Below are 22704 nucleotides of genomic sequence, written 5' to 3'. Positions count from 1 at the left end.
CCCCGGCCCTGCGAGGCTGGCCCGCGTGACTGCCTCGGCGTCTTGTGCTCGGATTGGGGGGTGCGCCGGGAAAGCAGTGGCAGCAGCATGCAGTATGCAGTGTAATGAGGCAGGGAGCCGCGATGGCCCCCAAAGGACTCGTTCACTCCACAAATCTCCCTTCCACTCACTTTTCGCTAAGAATTTTAACACCAAACTTAATTGTAAAGTCGTGTATTGATTGGAAAATGCAAATGGCAATTTAAATGTAATCTCAGCTCCCAGCATGGTCCCAGATCCCAAGGAGGAGGAGTCCCCGGCTCTGGGCCCCGCTGAAGAAGCCAGCCCAACCAGAGCTGGCCCAGGGACCCCAGGCCCTCAGGGCTGACTATGTGACTGCACGAGGAAGGGGACGTGTGTTTGTTCCCAGGAACCACCAGCTGGGAACGGCAGCCTGCCAGCCCAGCTAGCCCAGTTCTCAGCGTCAAGCGTCCAGCCATAAAGATCCCCTCCTCACCCAGTGCGGGCCTGGGCCTGCCGAGATCATAGCACGGGCTCCAGGTGGGGAGCCGGAGCCTCACGTGCAGCAGCCCCCACACCAGGCCCAGGTCAGAGGAGAAGGGCTAGAGAAAGGAGGCTGGACTCCTTTGTCTCACACGGGGGCCACGGGAGTTGGGTGGATCCAGCTCTAGCGTCTACAACTGGAGTTTGGGAGAGAGAGACATCGGCTCACTAGCAGCATGTTCGGGGCGTGCTGTGATGGGCAAGGCTCAGCAGCTGCCACCAGCTTCCTGCGGGATAGTTCTGCTCCCCGGAACAGCAGCCTTCCCCACTGGTGCAAAAGCACCCCCCAAACTCACTCCTTCCGAGATTCTCTTAACCAGCCTCCTGTCTGAGCACGCAGCCCGCTCATGCAGGGCGCTGCAGCTCTGCCACCAAAGCTGGGGATGAATTAGCCACCGGCACTGCAGTCCTCTCCCCACAGGACCCAGAAAGGTCACTAGGCAGATTCAACGGAGAATAAGGGAGTAGCAGGATCTCCCCCCACGTACTGGCCGTGCACGCTGGGCAGCGCTCTACCGGAGGCCACACACGCCCAGGCAGAAGGGTCCCCACTTTCCAGCCACCTCACTTAGCCCATATCCATTCTCAGTCCCTCTGCCTCAGTGGGGGGGACTAGCACCCCCGCAGTTACACAGCCAGCCGGTCACACGAGCTGTGACACTCTGGAGAGGTGGGGATCTGCCGAGGGGATAGGCACTGAGATCCCCGCTCCCCTCGGAAGGAACAACCCCAGGAGAGCTGGGCAGCGGTGACAAGGTTTGCACTTCTCGGTGACAGCTTCCGGAGCCCTGGCTGCTGTTCTGCATCTGGAATATTGGGCCCTCAAGACCTCTCTCTGCGGGGAGCCCTGAACCGGAGTGCAGGGCAAGACTTTATCCTTCCCACGCCCCTGCTGAGGTTGTGAGGCTCTAGCACCCCTCTCACGGCAGGGTTACGGCCGGCTCCTCACCACGGACGCCCGGGAATGGATCTTAGCCTCTCTTCCTTTGGCACTAAACTCATTTGCCTTTGTATGGTTCTGGCCACATTCTCCTTGCTAGCAGCAGCAGGGTGGTAAGTTCACAGTGCGGTCGTTTCTCCTGGGACAGGTCCCTGGAAAGGGGGTGTGGTTGGGGTAAAACCATATTCTACCATCTCCAGGGCCCACCAGTTCATCGGAATGCAACACCATGCAGAAATAAAATGGAACTGGTTCTCAGAGCCTCAGGGAAGGGGACCTGTATCAGCATCTGCTGGTCCCCACCTCTCTGCAGAGACCTCAGAAATGCTGCTTTCCAGGGGGTCGTGTCCTCTGCCTAGCAAGCCTCTGGCACCTGCCAGTGTTTGCCCTGGGAGAGCTGTCTCAAGTGAGCTCCTGTCTAGGGGCGGCACCTGGAGAAAGGATGGTCCAGTGGTTGGGGCTCTACTTGAGGACCAGAAGACCTGGGTTCAGATCCCTGTTGGGCCAGTTACTCCCAGGCCGGTCCCTCTGTGTCTGTGGGACAGTTCCCTGACGACCACTCTGGCCTGCCTAGAGTGAGGGCGAATGCAGCAAGCCTGTCAGAGTGTGAGGCACTCCACATTGCGGTGACGGGGCCAGAGAAATAAGTAAAAAGTACCTGCTGCCATCCCTCAGGCAGGCTGGGATCCTCTGAGCCTGGCTGCTGCCCAGGGCCTATCAAAGCCTCCCAGGGCTCTGCTGACACTACTCTGAAGAGACTGGAGCCAGCCCCATCAGAGGCTGCATGCCATGGGAGCAGAGCTAGCCTGGCCTGTCTGTGAAAGCTCAGGACGAGCTGTACCTGGCATGCTGGGGCAGTGCAGCCAAGCAGCTGCAGGGATCTGAGTCACCGCCCAAGAGTTCATGGTCAGAGACATGACCCAGGGACCCATCATGGCTCCGAGAGCTGGAGCCCTGGGAGAACCTCCGGGAAGGAACGGGACCTGCTGGAAGTGAAGGGAGGCCCTGATCCAAGCCATGGGTGTCGCCCTCCCCCGCTGAAGGGTCTGTGGGCACCTGAGCAGAGACAGCTCTGCGCGCTCCTCGGACAAGGAGAGAACAGAGCTGGTGCACCCTGCTGGGCCTTTCAGCAGCGCAGCGAGACCACGGAGGCATCACTTGCTCCTTGCTCTCGGGGCGGAAGTGGTGCAGGCCAAGTGTCCCCTGGGCTCACCTGTCAGGGCAGTTGGCACCGTGACATCCCAGAAACCCAAGCATATCCTGGTGCCACTGCGCAGGATCTGTCCAGCCAGCACTTCAAACTCCCACTCCCCATCGTACCTGAGCCTCCCTGACTGACCACATTCGGCACTGCCTTTTGGCAACAGAAACAAGTCCCACAACGCTCCTTGGGCCAGGGACTGTCTGGGATACGTTTGTACGGGGCCCCAGCCTCTATGTCCCACCAGAGTCACCAATTCTCATGGTTTTATTGTGGTTTCTGCAGTACTTGGTGCTTCTCCAAAAGCCCCAGCTCCTGGAGTCCAGTGAACATGGAGAATTGCAACTTTCCAAGGTCAGTCTTGGGGACTGAGTCATGAATAGAGTGAGGGTACCGCCTTGTCCCTACATGCTGTCTCTGCCCCGCACAGAGATTCTGCCCAGCACTTCCCCCTGCCCCTCCCGCCTGGCAGCCTGTGCAGGTCCAGAGGCACAGCACATGAACCCAGCCACTAAGTGCCCACCCTGATTGGACACTGCTTCTAAAAGTTGGGGAGGAGGGGGCAGATTGGCTCTAGGAATAACTGGGGGGCAGGTCTCTGGCCTGCGTTACACCAGGGTTCAGACAGGATGGTCATGTGACCCTTCTTCCTGCCTGAGTTGGCGGCAACAAGGGCCAGGTTCCATATCTAGGGGTTCCTCTTCAACAATACAACCCAGAACCGTCTCTAGCCCTGACCCAGTAACCTGGGACAATTACACACCACCCCTGGCCGCCTCAAAGAGGCAAAACTTCCCTTCTCGCAAGCACAAAGGTCCCGGCTGGCCTTGGCATCTATGAACCTGTGGAAAGTGATGGTGCCAGGTGTGGCTGGGTCAATGTTCATCCCGCAGCAGATACCCCTGGAGAGGGGCTAGGAGAGCCAGGGCCAGCACACAACCCCTGCAGTGGGGCCCGGGGATGCAGCCAGCCCCATAAGAGATGGAGAAAGGGGAGCAAGGGGAAGGGATGGCCAGATGCCCCCAGCTAACAGAAACAGGGGATTAAACAGCCCACAGCAACCTCAGGTCAAGCTCCAATTTGGTGAGGAGGAAAGGACTCAATGAGCAGGACCCACCCGAAGAAGGAGAGACAGGGGGGCATGATCTGGGTGTGCATCTTATCTGTCCCCCTTCCTACCCAGAGCCCGAGCCACGCTGGCCTCCATGGCCTCCCTGCCTTCAACCTGCTGTACCACAGCTAGCCAGAGACCCCTCCCCATCGCCCCAGAGCCAGAGCCAGCCGCAGACCCCCTCCCCATTACCCCAGAGCCAGCCACAGACCCCCTCCCCATTACCCCAGAGCCAGCCACAGACCCCCTCCCCCTTGCCCCCTCACGAACCACAGACCCCTCCCCAACACCCCGGTGCCAGAACGTCCCTGGCTGCCCCTTCCCACGAGCGACCCAGACCTGGCCCAGTTTTAACACCAGAGCTGCCATGGAAACACAACGATACCTGGCCTCTCCCCTCCCCTTCGCTCGCTGCCCTGGGGCCCCCTCCTCGTGACTGCACCAGAGATGCCCCTGGCCCTGCTCCCACCATCCGCCACCCCTGGACCCTGTCCCCAGCACCACAACCGGGGCTGCAGGACACAGAGGGGGCCGCAGGCTGGAGTCACTTCTCCCCCTCGACCCCCAAGGAAGGAGCAGAACCTGAGCTGCCCAGTGTGAACTGGCTCACTCTGGCCCTGCAGGCTCGCAGCTGGGCCCCGCTGGGCCACAGGGTGCGGCTCCCCAACAGGAGGCCAGCGCCTGCGTGTCCTCAGACAGCAAACCCGGGCCAGGAGCCAGAGCCAGAGCCAGAGCCAGAGCCAGGGCCAGGGACCAGAGCCAGGGCCAGGGCCAGGGCCAGGGCCGGAGCCAGGAGCCAGGAGCTCTGCTGCCCTCTGCTGGGGAGCACTGGTACCAGCGCGCGTACGGCACACGTATGGCAAACGTATGACGCGCGCACACGCATGGGGGGCTGCGCACACGCACACTCACACGCTGAAGGCAGAGCCGGTGACAGCGACACATGCATGGAAACACAATGAGCCTGAGACAGACACTGCCCCGCTCCCACTGGGACACCCGCGTGGCCTAGCCCAGCATGCACCCATGGCATATGCTCCCCTTGCCACGCCCCGGCCCAGGCTGCGACGCCCTGCTGCCCTTCAGGAGGCCTGAGGACCCTTGCCCCAGCGGGCAGTGCTCTGGCATGGTTAGGGGGGCCAGGGAATCCGAACCTGCTTCATGGGAATGGCCCGCCCGCTGCCGATACTGTCCGCCTTGCACTCCGGCACCTTCTTCTCCCGCTCCGGGTCTGCGCCCTTTCGAGACTGGAAGAGAAGAGACACAGGTGCATTAGACACAGGGGCAGGGGAAGAAGGAACACACAGCCCACTTTTTTCCCCGCTGGGCCAGCACACGCTCACCAGGGCAGCCTCTTCCCCATCCCCTCTAAGGACGCTGTAATCAGCCTCAACTCCCATCCTGGCCTCCCCAGAGCCCACCTGCTCCCAAGCTTCCCACCCAGCCCCCCAAACCATCTAACACCCTGCCCCAAAGCCGTTCTCCTCACAGCAAAGGGCTGCCCCTGATTCCTCACTCCCTCGGGGGCACACAGCACACGGTGACACAAACAGGAAGAGCATGGGATGTCGGTGGAGCATGGATGGAAGCAGGAGAGGCCAAGGCAGTGAAAGGAACTCACACTCCTACTAATCCAACAGATTTATTCTGTGAACACACTTGCACCATACAAAGTAGCACAGGTCACTGGGCAGAGAGACCAGCCCCTTACAAAAGAGCATGGACAATAACTATCTAGTATACATCTAGAGAGTCTAGAGCAGTATCGGATACTCCTTGAGGATGGCTGTGGTGAGAGCAAACTCCAGTAAATACAATATGAAATATACAGTCTGTGGAGCAGAACTCATTCAAGGTGCTTAAGACAGGAAAATATCAAGTCATACACGACACGGAGCACAATCAATACATTCAGAATCACAACAATGGCAGCAGAAGGGCAGCCACAACGTCTCTCCCTTGTGTCCTACGAGCTCCCTCAGGTGGGGAGCTCCCCATGTGCTTTGGATCAGAAAGAAACGTCTGCCCTGCGCGCCTGGGACACCAATCTGCTCGCTTTTGGGCCCAGGATAAAGCCAGGAGATCGAAAGAGAAGAAAAGAAAGAGACACAGATGGCTGCTCTGCCGCGAGGAGGAGGAGGAGGAGGAGCAGGAGTCCATGCAGGCTGCAGGAAAACGCAGGAAGGAGGAAGGGGCCGGAGTGCGAGCAGCGGGTGCTAGCGGGCAGCAAAGCGTCCCTTGGCCCATCCGTCTCCGCTGGCTGCCGTTGCCCTGGTCCCGCTGGGTCTGCAGGTCTTTCCATCCCAGGAGGTCGTCCGCCTGGCATCCCCGGAACATGGAAAGGGCCTAGACAGCATCCGGCAGGCCCAGAAATGTCCCAGCTTAGAGTGCACGTGCAGGCCGTCTCAGCGCTTCCTAGACTTTACATGGGGGGGGGTTAAAAGGCTCCTGCGTGTCTCCGGGAGGGGAACCCATGCTGGCTGGAGGACGGGCGGGCGAGCCTCTAATCTTAGATCAATCCCAGTGCCCATCCCTTATCCGGCCCTGGAGAGGCAATGAAAAGTGAGAGAATTTGTACAGAGGTGCCGTGTGTAACCACCTGGATCTTCTAATTTGGAAGGAGTTGGAAAGGCCTTTTTGTAGATGAAAAGTTGGAAACAGTGGCACATATCTGCAAATATCGAAAGAATAAAGAGTTTGGCAAGTTATACTCAGAACACGGACATGAGTCTGTCAGCGGTGGGGACAGACAGACAGACAGGCCAGCCACGGAGCGGGCAGCCAGAGGCAGCAGCAGGCCGAGCTCCGGAGTTGCATTCCAGTGCTAGCCTGGGAGGCAGCCATCGCTGAGAACGGGAGTCAGTCTCCACCTGGTGGCCACACACCCGTCTGTCTGCACCTCACTCCCAGGGACGGGAGCACAGGAGAGGCCCCAGGCAGCAGGGCACTTACAGCCGGAGGGGAGGAGGCCTGCAGATGAAACTCCAGGGAACAAACTGCAGCTCGGAGCTGGGTGAGCTGCTCCCAGAGCTGGGCACTTCGTGTCTCTCCCCAGTGCTAGCAACCTAGGCAAGGCCCTGCACACCCACCCAGAGGGGCCAGCTGACCCAGTGAGAGCAGGCCTTGCCGCTTCTCCCACACCGTGCACACAGGGATGGGGCGGGGTGCTTGGCCACGCTAGTGGCCGGACAAACTGCTCTGCCCAGCCCAGCTGTGGGGGGAGGGAGGGAATCAGCACCTTCAAATCCTGCTGCTGCCACGGCCACCACCACCCTATGTGAGTCATGTGCGTGCAGCCAGCAAGCCTGAGCCCCAGCATGAGTGAGCGAAGCCCCAGCACAAAGTCAAGTGAGCAAGAACCCCAGACTGAGCGAGCATGAACCCCACAGAGAGCAAGCGAGTGTGAGCCGCAGACTGAGTGAGCGTGAGCCCCACAGAGAAGATAAGCGAGCAGGAACCCCCTAGAGATGGCGAGCACTTGCCCCCCAGAGAGTGAGTGTGAACCCCAGACTGAGTGAGCGTGAGCCCCACATAGAAGGCAAGCGAGCAGGAACCCCCTCAAGATGGCAAGCAAGCCTGAGCCCCAGACTGAGCAAAAGAGGGCAAGCAAGCAGGAACCCCTAGAGACGGCAAGCAAGCGTGAGCCCCGACTGATGACTTCCATAGTGATGAAGCATGAGCCCCAGAATGAAGAAGCTGAGAATGAGCATGTCACCACAAGCCTGACGCGCTCCAACAGGAGCGAAAGGGAGAGCGTGAACATGAACTGACGGCGAGTCCAGAACGAGTGGGTGTGTGGACAAGCGTGAGAGCACATGAGAGAACCGGTGTGCACTGGTGCACAACAGCAAGTGTGAGCATGAGCGAGAGTAACGACGGGGGAGGGAGCAGGAAATCCATTAGAACAGGAGCACAACAGTGAGCATGACCACGTAGGAGACTCTACAGGCCCTTGTTGAGAGAATGTGGGGGGTGCACGTGCTGAAGGGTGTTGGGGAGCAGCGGGGTCCACGGTGGGAACTGTGTGCACTGGGGGTGAGGGTGTTGGGGAGGTGCAGGTGGGTGAGAGGTGTATGCATTGGGCATATGGGTATGCACACTGGGAAGGTGGGTATGTGCGGGTGCTGGGGAGCAGTGGCCGGGTGCGCGCCCTGGTGGGCGGGTGCTGGGGAGCGGTGGGCGGGTGCGCGCCCTGGTGGGCGGGTGCTGGGGAGCGGTGGGCGGGTGTTGGGGGAACAGTGGACGGGTGTGCTCACCGGTGTGCGGGTGTTGTGGAACAGTGGAGTTCCCAGTTGCTGTGTGTGTTCAGACGGGGATGGAGGTGCACGTGGGGCATGCTGGGATGGTGTGTGGGGAGGCCCAGGTGCCTTGGGGACAGTGGGGTGGCTGTGTGCGCATATGGGTGTAGAGTGTGCTGAGAGATGGGGTGCAAACACAACCAGCAGAAACAACAGCTGTAAATGTCCCCAATTGACTCCCCATGATGTCGTCCTCAATCCCCTGGTTCAAACATGCCCAGCCCTCCCCCTGCATATCAGCAGGGGCCCCTCGGTGTCCGGATAGCGTCACACATGGATGCAAGAGGGACTCCATGTGCCATTGCTGGCTCTGAGCACCACCGCCCATGAGACCCTGCCGGGCTTATTCAGCCAGTGCAGAAACAGAGTCCCAGCCTCTGGGGACGTCAGCCCCTGCTCGGGGGACATGGCCCCAGGGGGAGCGATGGGAAAGGGGCACCAGTGCTGTACGCCCACGCAGGCAGAGCCACCCCTCGCTCCCCACGCAAGGGGGATGCACACGCACACACGGACATGGAGGATACACACACAGGATGCACATGCTCATGCACGCAGAGGACACACACGCACACCCGGGGAGGATTCCTACACGCACACGGAGGATGCACGCACACGGAGGACGCACACACACATACTCGGGGAGGATTCACACGCACACAGAGGACGCACACACGTGTGCACACGGAGAACGCACACGCACATACTCGGGGAGGATTCACACGCACACAGAGGATGCACACATGTGCATGCACAAACACACACACACAAACACGCACTGCACTGCGCTCCCCACAGCCTCTCCGCCCCCACGTGCCCACAGAAGTCGCGCTCTGCGCCATGGCCCGAGCACACGCATGGCCGGGAGCATGGCCGCCCTGTGCCGATGGGCCCACGCCCCCCTCGCCCGCCTGGCGCGTCCCGCCACTGGCCACACTCACCGTGAAGATGTTGGAGCGCCGCTTGGACTGCTTGCGGATGGGGGTGGGCGTATTGGAGGCAGCGATGGTCTCGATGCGCAGCTCCCGCTGGCCGATGCTGGGGGTGGAGGGCACGGAGGAGGAGTAGTCGCTAAAGGCGCCGCTGCCATTGGTGGCCTGCGGGAGAGAGAGAGAGAGCGCGCTGGGTACGCCTGGGACCGGCCAGCAGGCTGCCCCCGGGTGGTTACAACCCCCCGAGCGACCTCGCACGGCAGGGCCGCCTCAGAGTGCCCCTGGCACCCCAGGGAAGCCGGCTCAGACAAGAATCATAAAATATCAGGGTTGGAAGGGACCTCAGGAGGTCATCTAGTCCAACCCCCTGCTCAAAAGCAGGACCAATCTCCAATTAAATCATCCCAGCCAGGGCTTTGTCAAGCCTGACCTTAAAAACTTCTAAGGAAGGAGATTCTTCCACCTCCCTAAGTAACGCATTCCAGTGTTTCACCACCCTCATAGTGAAAAAGTTTTTCCTAATATCCAACCTAACCCTCCCCCACTGCAACTTGAGACCATTACTCCTTGTCCTGTCCTCTTCTACCACTGAGAATAGTCTAGAACCATCCTCTCTGGAACCACCTCTCAGGTAGTTGAAAGCAGCTATCAAATCCCCCCTCATTCTTCTCTTCTGCAGGCTAAACAATCCCAGTTCCCTCAGCCTCTCCTCATAAGTCATGTGTTCCAGACCCCTAATCATTTTTGTTGCCCTTCGCTGGACTCTTTCCAATTTATCCACTTCCTTCTTGTAGTGTGGGGCCCAGAACTGGACACAGTACTCCAGATGAGGCCTCACCAATGTCGAATAGAGGGGAACGATCACGTCCCTCGATCTGCTCACTATGCCCCTACTTATATATCCCAAAATGCCATTGGCCTTCTTGGCAACAAGGGCACACTGCTGACTCATGCCCAGCTTCTCGTCGACTGTCACCCCTAGGTCCTTTTCCGCAGAACTGCTGCCTAGCCATTCGGTCCCTAGTCTGTAGCTGTGCATTGGGTTCTTCCGTCCTAAGTGCAGGACCCTGCACTTATCCTTATTGAGCCTCATCAGATTTCTTTTGGCCCAATCCTCCAATTTGTCTAGGTCCCTCTGTATCCTATCCCTGCCCTCCAGCGTATCTACCACTCCTCCCAGTTTAGTATCATCCGCAAATTTGCTGAGAGTGCAATCCACACCATCCTCCAGATCATTTATGAAGATATTGAACAAAACCGGCACCAGGACCGAACCCTGGGGCACTCCACTTGACACCGGCTGCCAACTAGACATGGAGCCATTGATCACTACCCGTTGAGCCCGACAATCTAGCCAGCTTTCTACCCACCTTATAGTGCATTCATCCAGCCCATACTTCTTTAACTTGCTGACAAGAATACTGTGGGAGACCGTGTCAAAAGCTTTGCTAAAGTCAAGAAACAATACATCCACTGCTTTCCCTTCATCCACAGAACCAGTAATCTCATCATAGAAGGCAATTAGATTAGTCAGGCATGACCTTCCCTTGGTGAATCCATGCTGACTGTTCCTGATCACTTTCCTCTCATGTAACTGCTTCAGGATTGATTCTTTGAGGACCTGCTCCATGATTTTTCCGGGGACTGAGGTGAGGCTGACTGGCCTGTAGTTCCCAGGATCCTCCTTCTTCCCTTTTTTAAAGATGGGCACTACATTAGCCTTTTTCCAGTCATCTGGGACTTCCCCATTTCGCCACGAGTTTTCAAAGATAATGGCCAATGGCTCTGCAATCACAGCCGCCAGTTCCTTTAGCACTCTCGGATGCAACTCGTCCGGCCCCATGGACTTGTGCATGTCCAGCTTTTCTAAATAGTCCCTAACCACCTCTTTCTCCACAGAGGGCTGGCCATCTATTCCCCATGTTGTGATGCCCAGCGCAGCAGTCTGGGAGCTGACCTTGTTCGTGAAGACAGAGGCAAAAAAAGCATTGAGTACATTAGCTTTTTCCACATCCTCTGTCACTAGGTTGCCTCCCTCATTCAGTAAGGGGCCCACACTTTCCTTGGCTTTCTTCTTGTTGCCAACATACCTGAAGAAACCCTTCTTGTTACTCTTAACATCTCTCGCTAGCTGCAGCTCCAGGTGCGATTTGGCCCTCCTGATTTCATTCCTACATGCCCGAGCAATATTTTTATACTCATCCCTGGTCATCCAATCTTCCACTTCTTGTAAGCTTCTTTTTTGTATTTAAGATCAGCAAGGATTTCACTGTTAAGCCAAGGTCGCCTGCCCTATTTACTATTCTTTCTACACATCCCGGTGGTTTGTCCCTGTAACCTCAAGAAGGCTTCTTTAAAATACAGCTAGCTCTCCTGGACTCCTTTCCCATCTTTCCCAACTGATCTTGCCCATCAGTTCCCTGAGGGAGTCAAAGTCTGCTATTCTGAAGTCCAGGGTCTGTATTCTGCTGCTCTCCTTTCTTCCCTGTGTCAGGATCCTGAACTCGACCATCTCATGGTCACTGCCTCCCAGGTTCCCATCCACTTTTGCTTCCCCTACTAATTCTTCCTGGTTTGTGAGCAGCAAGTCAAGAAGAGTTCTGCCCCTAGTTGGTTCCTCCAGCACTTGCACCAGGAAATTGTCCCCTACATTTTCCAAAAACTTCCTGGATTGTCTGTGCACCGCTGTATTGCTCTCCCAGCAGATATCAGGATGATTGAAGTCTCCCATGAGAACCAGGGCGTGCGATCTAGTAACTTCCGTTAGTTGCTGGAAGAAAGCCTCGTCCACCTCATCCCCCTGGTCTGGTGGTCTATAGCAGACTCCCACCACGACATCACCCTTGGTTTGTCCCTGTAATCTCAACAGGGATTCCTTGAAATACAGCCAGCTCTCCTGGACTCCTTTCCCCCTCATGTTAGTCCCCCAGGGGATCCTACCCATCCGTTCCCTGAGGGAGTCAAAGTCTGCTTTCCTGAAGTCCAGGGTCCGTATCCTGCTGCTTTCCCTTCTTCCCTGTGTCAGGATCCTGAACTCAACCAACTCATGGTCACTGCCTCCCAGGTTCCCATCCACTTTTGCTTCCCCTACTAATTCTTCCCGGTTTGTGAGCAGCAGGTCAAGAAAAGCTCCCCCCCTAGTTGGCTCCTCTAGCACTTGCACCAGGAAATTGTCCCCTACGCTTTCCAAAAACTTCCTGGATTGTCTATGCACCGCTGTATTGCTCTCCCAGCAGATATCAGGAAAATTAAAGTCACCCATGAGAACCAGGGCGTGCGATCTAGTAGCTTCTGCGAGCTGCCGGAAGAAAGCCTCATCCACCTCATCCCTCTGGTCCGGTGGTCTATAGCAGACCCCCACCACGACATCACTCTTGTTGCTCACACTTCTAAACTTAATCCAGAGACACTCAGGTTTTTCTGCAGTTTCGTACCGGAGCTCTGAGCAATCATACTGCTCCCTTACATACAGTGCAACTCCTCCACCTTTTCTGCCCTGCCTGTCCTTCCTGAACAGTTTATACCCATCCATGCCAGTACTCCAGTCATGTGAGTTATCCCACCAAGTCTCTTTTATTCCAATCACAAGGGCTTGGAACGGAGGGCACGGAGCTTGCGGGGGACCACACAGCTCACAACAACGCTGACTCCGGGTTCTCCCCGGGCTGGGATGCGGCTCGTGACGCTGCAGCGGGGCTGGCTTCTCTGAGGACCGTAGGACTAGCCCTTCGGTGCTGGACCTAGGGGTGCAGTGGGGTTTCCATTGTACACAGGGTACGCTCGGTTCAATGGCTCTCGGCACCCCCGCCACACAGACTGTCCCAGCAGCCCTGGACCAGCCAGAGTAGCTCAGGCAAGGCACTCCTGGCACAGTGCCGGCTGCATGAGGAAGGCCGAGAAGTCCTGTGGTGAGCAGCTCTTCTCTCCTGCCCCTTCCAGTGGAGGCTGCAAACACCCCAAAGCAGGAGGCCAGGGAGCCCTGCCAGACTCTTGGGTTTGTTTCAGTTTCTTGTCACTCCCCTGTGGCAGCTCCAGATGCACCTGTATCCAGACAAACACCGGACCCTTGTCTCACTTCTGCCAGCCCTCGGACCCCATGCGGCCTCGTGGCAGTGAGTTCCTCAGTCCAAGTGCACACTGTACAAAGAATGGCTCCTGACTGTACAGTAACCGGCTGCTGGTGACATTTGTCTGGGTGGATCCCACTGCCGGGGCACATGCGGGGCCTCCTGGCCAGCAGCGTCCATTGGGGTTGCGCCTGGATACTGTGTCTTCACCGGCACTCCTCCCAGAATCACCCCGGGGGATGCAGCCTCCCCCACCGTGCCCTTCCCTCACTGATCCAGAGGGCAAGACAGCCTCCAAGGAGTGCGAGAGGAGCGCAGGTTGCAGGATCTGCCCAACCATCTCCTCCTCCTGCCAGTGTGAATCCACACGCACCGCTGACAATCCAACGACGAGCGAGCAGCTCCCAAACGAGGCAGGTGAGGTCTGAGGAGGGAGCCAGATCTAGGCAGTAACACAGCGTCAAGGTGCAGACTGAACTCCATGATGCAACCCTGCCAAGTTCTCTGGTAGCAAGGGTCCTAAGTCTCGCTAAAGGAGCTGCAGCGCCAATGCCCACAGGAGGGGAGAGGCCTGCAGCTCACACCAAACTGGGCTGGCCCACTGGGATAACCTCTGGGGAAAAGATTGCCCCCGGAACTATCACTGCAGGCTGCAAACTACAAGGCAACTCCTGAGTGGTTTTGTCCTATCTGGATAAACAGAAAGGGCTCTCTGAGCACCCAAGGCATGCAGCCTCGCCTCCCCAGGGTGAGAAATCAGATAGGTCACCTGCCTGCTTCAGGTGGGAGCGAGAACACACCTTGGAGAAGGCCTGGGGCAGGGACTGAGCCTCCCCATCCCTACGAGCACCATATAGGAAAGTGAGGCATCAGGGCTCGCAGCCCACCATCTCTGGCTATGACAACAGCCACCGAGAAAGCCACTGAGTCCTTCCTGGGTCCCCACAGACCAGGTGGACTAGGCTGAGCTGCTAGCTGGGCCCTCTAACTGATGGATTAACACCCTGGAGGAGTCTGGGGGACCACAGGGGGTGAGCACCAGGTAGGCTCAGGCGGATGGCAGGCAGAGGCTGCAGCCAGGGAGGCTCTGACTTAAGTGATGGCAGGACTGGTCTGCTACAAGTGAAGGAGACAGTTCACCCGGGGCAGGAGTGTGTACAGGAACCGGGTGCGTCCGAGTACCCCAGACAGAAAACCCTGCAGAGGGAGCTGGTGGGTGGTTCCTTCCTGTGGATGAGGATGCCATGGACATCTGTGGCGCAGGATCTTCTGTGAGCTAACATCCATGTGGCCAGTGGCAGGGACCTGAAGGATCTGCCCCTGCTTCTGAGACAGAAGATCCAGGATGTTTGGAAGTGGGAGCAGGCCATATGGACACACGTAGCAGGTCTGTCTCGCCTCAAAAGGAGCTGCACAATTCATTGTAGCTGCGTCTCATCTATTCTCCCTGACGACCCTGGAGATGAAGCCCTGGAGAAAGCATGCAGGAGACCTCCTGTTCATGAGAAGACGAAGGCATGTGGGAGACTGCGTGTGGAGCAGAGCAGGGGGCACTTGCTCTGATTACTGGCAAACTGATCTGTCCAAGGGAACAGGGATTTGAGGAGAGTTTCCTTCCGGAGCCCCTCCTGGGGCAACAAAAGCTTCCTGCCAACGGAGAGGGCCAGGCCACTCTCACTCATTAGTGCTGCCCAGTGGGAATGGCTTCCGGACCAGAGATGGCCAAGCCCTGTCCTGACTCCTGACACAGCACATGGTTCACGGTGCTGTCAGGAGAGGGAGAGCCACATGCTTCCCAGAGCCCTGCCTACAACATGGCCTGCTCTGATCCACCATAGAACGAGGGGCTCTCCAGGGCCCACAGACCTGGGGGCATTCCCCACCCCAGTGCGGAAGCATCTGGCATGGATGCTGCTGTAGGAAGGGGTGAATGGAAGGCCCCCCTGTTCAGACTGACTCTGGCTCAGTGAGATGGATGTCCCCACCGTGTCTGCTGGCTGGTAGATGCCTTCAGCCAGGGGAATGGGCCATACGCCCCAGCAGCCTGTGCGTGGCTGGCTGTGGTGAAAGGATGGGCTGGGATCTCTCCGGAGGCTGGAAGGTCTTTGGAATCCAGTAGTGCTCCTACGAAGCCAGAGACCGCTGGCACGGTTCCCTTGCAAACCGAGGCATGAGACAGACTCAGAACTGCAGCTGTCCTGCAGGGATCTGCCCTGGACAAACCGGGCTGCAAGGCGGGGTGCACGTGTCACGGCTCTCCAGGGGTGAGCTCTGCCATGGCCTCGATATACTTTCGGGGAGGACCCCCATGGTTTGCAGAGCTCTAGGCTTAGCTTTCCCCATGGTGAACCCCACAGACCCTTGCTCCCAGACCAGGCCTGTGGGCTCCAGCCCCATCTGACTCGCAGCGCAGCTCCCTAGACTCCTGCAGACGTCCCTCTGTCAGGGAGCGACGCTCCCAGTCTGCAGCATGGCCCAGTTACAACAAGGCAGCGTTTATTTGTCACCTGGACTCCGAGTCCTCAGGTCAGCACGGGGAAACCAAGTTTCAGGCAGAGCCCACGCTGACAGAAGCAGATGTTCTGACTCCCTGCCACCCTCTTTCCCCCTCCAGCTGCAGGTCTGGGTGTCTGCAGCTGCACACCTAACACCCAGCTGCTCCCGCCTCAGTTTCTCTGTCTCCGCTCGATGGGTTCACGCTTCAGCTTCCTTTGCTTCCAATAGTTTAAACTAATCTGCCGTCACGGAGGTTTCCAGCATCTCCGCAGAGGGCCCAGATGTGGCCAGGCCTCAACAGTGCCTTGTGCCTCCTCTGTGCCTCCCACACCAAGCTCTTAGTCTCCTGGTCCCAGAGAGGAAGTTAACCCCTTCGCACCCAGTGGGTAGCAACATAAAGGGAGAGGGTACATTGAGTCACACATAGCGTTTATAGAAATATTACCAAAACCTCCTGCATTCTCTCCAGCATGTGCCCCAACATCAGAGAACAGCTGTCCCTCCCGCCAGATGCTTGGTAAAGCCTGCTGGGGCCACGAGCAGCAAACAGTGGAGAGGATAATAGAGGGAGTTTGCCTGGAATCTGTCCGAGAGGAGTGCGCTAAGGGCTGCGTTGGTGAGTATCTGAGTGTCTGTTGTGAGGACAGTTTGTCAGTTTGACCGTGTGCTTGAAAAGTGTGAATTGGGAGTGCTTTGTTCCAGGTGGACCTTGAGTGGCCCTGACTGTTATAAAGAGGCAGCCCGCTGTGAACCAGCTGAGCAGCGAACGGTGGAGAGGCTAACAGAGGGAGTTTGCCTGGGGAGAGCCTACTGAGGCTTCCATCTTGCAGGCTTCTCTGAGAAGTTACTGCAACATCTGAGGAAGCTCGTAGAAGGACAGTAATATGCACGGAGGGTGTTCAGCTGTTGTGACCTGCACTGGATGTGCCATGTTTGTCTTTCTTCCACAGGACAGAAGCGACTTTATCTGCACAAAGCAGACTTTATCTGGTCTCCACATTGGAGGAGAAGGTTCAAGGTCTGGAGCAACAGGTATCGACCCTGCGTTGCATAAGAGAAACTGAAGATTTCCTGGACAGACGTCAGGATATGCTTCTACGGGCACAATGTTCTGAAGATTCAGAGCAGGCTGCACATCGGGGACAGGAGGACGGTGAAGAAATTTGGCATCATGTGACCTCCAGAAGAAAAAAGGGGAATGTCCATGTACCAGCAACGCCAATACAGGTAAGCAACTGTTTTCATGTTCTCTCCACAGGTCCTAAGGCGGAGAGTGGACCAGATGATACGTCTGAAGGAAGGGAGCAGAAGGAGACTCCGCCAACTGGAAGGCATGAGATGCACTGTCCTAGAGATGGGGGTTCCATGACCCCCATTCCCAAGAGAAGGAAGCGGGTGGTGGTGGTCCGGGACTCTCTCCTCAGGGGGACTGAGTCATCTATCTGCCGCCCTGACCGGGAAAACCGAGAAGTCTGCTGCTTACCAGGAGCTAGGGTTCACGATGTGACGGAGGGACTGCCGAGACTCATCAAGCCCTTGGATTGCTACCCCTTCCTGCTTCTCCACGTGGGCACCAATGATACTGCCAAGAATGACCTTGAGCAGATCACTGCAGACTACGTGGCTCTGGAAAGAAGGATAAAGGAGTCTGAGGCGCAAGTGGTCTTCTCGTCCATCCTCCCTGTGGAAGGAAAAGGCCTAGGTAGAGACCGTCGAATCGTGGAAGCCAATAAATGGCTACGCAGGTGGTGTCAGAGAGAAGGCTTTGGATTCTTTGACCATGGGATGGTGTTCCAAGAAGGAGGAGTGCTAGGCAGAGACGGGCTCCACCTAACGAAGAGAGGGAAGAGCATCTTCGCAAGCAGGCTGGCTAACCTAGTGAGGAGGGCTTTAAATTAAGTGTGACAAAGTGGGACTGTTCTTAATGTTTCCTCTGAATACTGTAGGGGTGCCTCAGTTTCCCCTAGGCATTTCTTAAGTCTCTAGGTGGTGGGATAAGGGGATGTAATTGTTGCAGAGCAAAGGGCCAGTGTACATAAATGGCTGACACTCTGTCTCCTGGCGACTGATGGCCTGGACTCTTCCCCCCTGCAAGGAGAGAGCTAAAGGGGTGGAGAACAAAGGAATCAGGTGACCTCTTGGCCCAGAAAAGGGACAAAGCCCAGAGGAGGAGGGGCTGGAGAGAGTTTCAGTTTGGGGCTGGCTGAGGACGAAGGAGTGAAGTGCAGACGTGGTTGTCTGGCTCACTGCCCCCCAAAATGGACCCGGCTGAGGGGTCCTGTACTCTGTACCTATAAGCTCTGTTTTGGACCGTGTTCCTGTCATCTAATAAACCTCTGTTTTACTGGCTGGCTAAGACTGACTGTGAAGTTGGCAGCAGGACCCTCTGGCTTCCCCAGGACCCCACCTGCGTGGACTTGCTGTGGGAAGCACATGGAGGGGCGGGGGATGCTGAATGCTCCGAGGTCAGACCCAGGAAGGTGGAAGCCGTGTAAGCTTTTTGCCTGGAGACAGGCTGCTCACAGAGAGGAGGCTCCCCCAGAGATCTGACTGGCTTCATAGGAAGCAGTTCCAGAGCATTGCCCGGGGACTCCGTAACACTAGGTTCACTGGGGGAAGGAGACCAAAGCCCTTAGGTAAGTGGGGAAGTGAGATACCAGGGGGAAGCAAGAGCAGAAGAGCGCGAGAGGGGAGGGCTCCTGCCTCATACTGAGAAAGCGGGACAATCAGCGAGTTATCTCAAGTGCCTATACACAAATGCAAGAAGCCAGGGAAACAAGCAGGGAGAACTGGAAGTTCTGGCACAGTCAAGGAATTAGGATGTGATTGGAATAACAGAGACTTGGTGGGATAACTCACATGACTGGAGTACTGTCATGGATGGATATAAAATGTTCAGGAAAAAGGACCTTGGGGTTACAGTGGACGAGAAGCTGGATATGAGTCAACAGTGTGCTCTTGTTGCCAAGAAGGTCAATGGCATTTTGGGCTGTATAAGTAGGGGCATTGCCAGCAGATCGAGGGACGTGATCGTCCCGCTCTATTCGACATTGGTGAGGCCTTATCTGGAGTACTGTGTCCAGTCCAGTGCCCCACATTACAAGAAGGATGTGGAAAAATTGGAAAGAGTCCAGCAGAGGGCAACAAAAATGATTAGGGGACTGGAACACATGACTTATGAGGATAGGCTGAGGGAACTGGGATTGTTTAGTCTGTGGAAGAGAAGAATGAGGGGGGATTTGATAGCTGTTTTCAACTACCTGAGAGGGGGTTCCAAAGAGGATGGTGTGAGACTGTTCTCAGGGTAGCTGATGACAGGACAAGGAGTAATGGTCTCAAGTTGCAGTGGGGGAGGGTTAGGTTGGATGTTAGGAAAAACTTTTTCACTAGGAGAGTGATGAAGCACTGGAATGGGTTACCTAGGGAGGTGGTGGACTCTCCTTCCTTAGAAGTTTTTAAGGTCAGGCTTGACAAAGCCCTGGCTGGGATGATTTAGTTGGGGTTGGTCCTGCTTTGAGCAGGGGGTTGGACTAGATGACCTCCTGTGGTCCCTCCCAACCCTGATATTCTATGATTCTATGAATGGCAGTGACCTGCACTGGGACTCATAGATACCCCTGTAAGCCAGATGCATGGCCCCGGGTATGTAAGTGCCCGGCATGTCGAGAGCTGGGAACGTATCCCAAGGATCTAGGCTGGGCTTGACGGAGCTCAGGGTTACCATCCACCCCTGAAGTGCTGGGTGAATTTGCTGGGACATGGTAAGTCCAGAATCAAGTGCACATGCCCAAAAGGAAAGGCGTGGGGGAACAATGGGAGGAGAAACCCTGGCCTCCAAAAGGCAAGACCCCTCCTTGATTGCCCCTGACGGAGCACAAAGGCCCCCTCTTCTCAGCAATGGTTCATGAAAAGCGTCCCTGAAGGTGGGTGGAAGAGACTGGAACTAGCGGGTAACCCCAGTGGCTACCTAGAGAGCCCATGAGTGCCAGGTGTGTGCAGCCTGCTGGCAGAACAAGGCCAAGCCGCTGCCCGAGGTGGGCCGTGGGGGCCAAGGCTCTGGCAGGAGCAGAAGAATGAGGCTCCCAAGCTGCCCGTTGTCCTGGGTGTGGAATGGGCAGACCTGGACGAGACCCCCCGCCACAGGAGCCCCAGTCACGGAATGGCTCCTCTCAGTAGCTGGGAGCGAGAGACCCAGGGAACACGGACTGGCTTCAGATCCCTTGAGGGTGTGCGGAGATCAGTGGGCAGGGAGGGCCAGGGCTGCAGGAAGAGGCGTGCTCTCAGTGCTGGGCTGGCTGGTTCTCGCTCCAATGCCCAGGGTCTAATGAACTGCTAGATGTGTGGCCAGGAAGGACTCTTCCCACAGGTCAGATTGGCTGTGACCTCCTCGCCTCCCTCTGCGTGGGCGCAGATCACTCGCTGGGATTATCTGGGTCTCTCTCATTGCTCGAGCATTGGGCACCTCAGCCCCCCCAGTCTCTGCCTGTGGCAAATCAGTCGCCTCCCGAGTGTCTCAGTTGGGTTGTTGCGCTGAGGGGCAGGTGCTGGGCTAGACAGGAGGTCAGGCAGATGATCTGGTGGCACCTTCTGGCTGTCAAACTCTGTAACTTTAAGGTAGGGACCAAGACCATGAACTTGAATAGAAACTCACCCATTGAAAGATGCTAGCAGCTCATTCTGGCAGCTTTGTCCGTTATCTCCTCAGCACTTCAGCATATTCAGTTCTGTGTTTAATCCTTGTTTTAACCACTTTAAGTGCTCCAGGAGTCAGGCTCCCAGGCCTGAGACTCAGGGACAGTGTTTGCACCTTCCAGGTCTCTGCTGTGGGAGCTGACTCGAATAAAAGACGTGTACTCTTGGGCACACAAACATCCTGTTCTGGAGACTTGCTGCTCCCTACTGAGCAGCGTGTCCAGCACCTCCTCTCGTACACCTCCATCTCGGACAGCGCCTAATCTTTACCTCCGGGGCCAGGGCAGCCATCTCCCAGCATCCTCTCTGGATTGAAGACTGATGGCTCGGGCAATGTCCTCCTCCTCCTTACCTGTGCCCTTCCCCCTAGGGCTCCCAGGAACCCACCCATTTTCTCACAGCCTTCCTGCTTCTCAAACACTCCGACAATATTTTATTTGTTTCCATGTCTTCTGATATTTGCTCTTTAAATTCCCTCTTGGGCTCCCCCTTTCCGCACACACCTTACGTGCCAGAGTTTGTTCCTTCTGCAGGCCACCCTTGGCTGCATGTCCCGGCCCAGGAAGGGGACAGTTTGCCTCGGGGGCCCTGGAACCTGGTCACATAGCCAGACTGGCTAAGCTCTAGCTGCCCTGCCGCCTTTGCAGTCTATAGCTTCCCTGCCTCCTGGGACTCTGTTATTGGTGCCTCCAGGCTCCCATGCTGAATCGAAAGATTGTACCACCCTCACTTTGGACTCCAGGATCTTCAGGGTTTGGAATCACCCTTCCCAGAGCCGAGTGTCACTTGGCTGGTGTTTGGTATCTTCCCTCTCGTCAGGGGCTCCACGCTGCTTGCCCTGCAGGCCCCTGACCCCCGGGCAGGCAGGCAGGGAGCTGTTCTGGGCTTTAGGCCAGCAGCCCCCCACCAGCTGCACTGGCTACTCTAGGGCTTGTGTTCAGAGACGGGGGCTAGGCAGACCCGGCCTTTACCTTTCAGTCAGAGGGGGCTGCTAGGGGTGGGGTCCCGTTTCTCACCTGATTGATGTGCACAGAAGGAATAGAGGCCGCAGAGACAGACGAATGGCTAGGTGAATTGGGCAGGGACTTGCAGGGCCCTATGGAGAGCTGCTGTTTCTTCCGCAGGGCCACCACCTTTTGAGCCACTGAAAGAGAGAAGAGAGGGGCTAGGATCAGACGGCTTTCCCCACCCACTGCACCTCCAGAGCAGTTCAGAGCGACCCCGTGCCGGCTCCTGCCTCTGCCTGCAGCCAGTACCTGGGGCTTCAAACTGCCCCTCGCTGTGGCACCAGGGACTCCGGAAGCACATCCAACCTGCGGCTGCCTCGGGCTGCAGTGCACGGGAGCACGGAGCCGCTAGTGGCTGCCCCAGGGGGGCGGCGCACCACTGCAGTTCGCCCTGCCCCCTGGGTACGTGTCCCACAGCTCCTGGCACTGCCCATAAAGCAGTGGCTTCAGGGGGATTCTGAAAGATCTTCTAGGAGCCCAGGTGAACTGCAGGAAAAAAGGTCAAATTCTCATCATTTCTTGGGACACACCCATTAGTCTCTGGGCACTGGCTCCGTATCCAAGCCCTGGTCTCAGAACAGGTCCAGGCTGAACCCTCGGCTGCTGGAGCTTTGGAAAGCAGCTGCAAGGCACCATGGGCCGCGGAGGGGCTCCCGCAGGAGCAGCAGGGGGTGCAGCCGCTCACAGAGCCAGCCACTGAACGGGGCATGCCCTGAACACACCAGGTAGCTGTGGCCTTCATCCCAGCTGCACCCGTGCTCTGCCTCAAATGCCACAGCTGCCCCCTTCCCAACCTCCACATCCTGTCCTCCAACCTGGGCACTAGGCACCTCCATCCTCCAGACTGGGAGCCCTCCACTCTAGACACTCCTCTACCCATGTTTAAACAAAGACAAACACACCCCTCTCCGGTGACCCACTCGGTAAGCACCGGCTCAGAACCCAGAGCCCAGGCCTTCACAGACTCCTGCTGGAGCCCGGCCCGGCCCGCCCGGGGGACAGCAGGCGACTCGGCAGAACGCCTTGAAGGCGGACGCACATGGGAGCAGGCGCCCCGGTGCAGGGCCATGCAGAGAACGCCCTGCCAGAAGCTCTCCTACACGGACCACAACGGCCACAGTACAGCCACGGGAGAGGCGTCCCTCAGGCAGGCAGTGCAAAGCCACTAAGAGCTTCACGGGGTAAAGCCAACCCGGTCAGTGCCACAGGCTGCTGGCCCAGTGTGCCCTGTCACAAGCCTCCTGCTGAACTCTGCGCTGGTCCCAGAGAGCCTTAAGATGCCCCACCACATACAGCGTTGAACTGGAAGGAGTCTAACCCCCAGGTAGCCCCATGGGTCCCTGCGCCCCAACACCATGGCTGCACGCAGATGGGACAGGCTGACCTGCCTTCTCAGCCGGAGCTGGGAGTCCAGCCAAAA

General features: G+C 57.3%; 1 protein-coding gene across 4 annotated transcripts in view; it reads right to left on the bottom strand.

Moving 5' to 3' along the window:
* The window catches only part of AGAP3 (ArfGAP with GTPase domain, ankyrin repeat and PH domain 3), a 257979-nt gene that overhangs the window by 100095 nt on the left and 135180 nt on the right, over positions 1-22704 (bottom strand). For 2 of the 4 annotated variants that reach the window (XM_077808650.1, XM_077808651.1), the window contains exons 7-9: positions 21294-21421; positions 9032-9187; positions 4950-5042 (exon numbers count right to left, since the gene is read on the bottom strand). In XM_077808650.1, coding sequence (XP_077664776.1) covers positions 4950-5042; positions 9032-9187; positions 21294-21421 — 377 coding nt within the window. Of the gene's footprint in view, positions 1-4949; positions 5043-5447; positions 6340-6403; positions 6467-9031; positions 9188-21293; positions 21422-22704 lie in introns of those variants that run through there. The other 2 variants (XM_077808653.1, XM_077808652.1) reach the window with 2 other exon arrangements.

Source organism: Eretmochelys imbricata, chromosome 2 (assembly GCF_965152235.1).
Source record: "Eretmochelys imbricata isolate rEreImb1 chromosome 2, rEreImb1.hap1, whole genome shotgun sequence".
NCBI classification, from domain to species: domain Eukaryota; kingdom Metazoa; phylum Chordata; order Testudines; family Cheloniidae; genus Eretmochelys; species Eretmochelys imbricata.
Note: the sequence above shows the minus strand (reverse complement) of the source record. Positions and strands in the feature narration are given on the sequence as shown.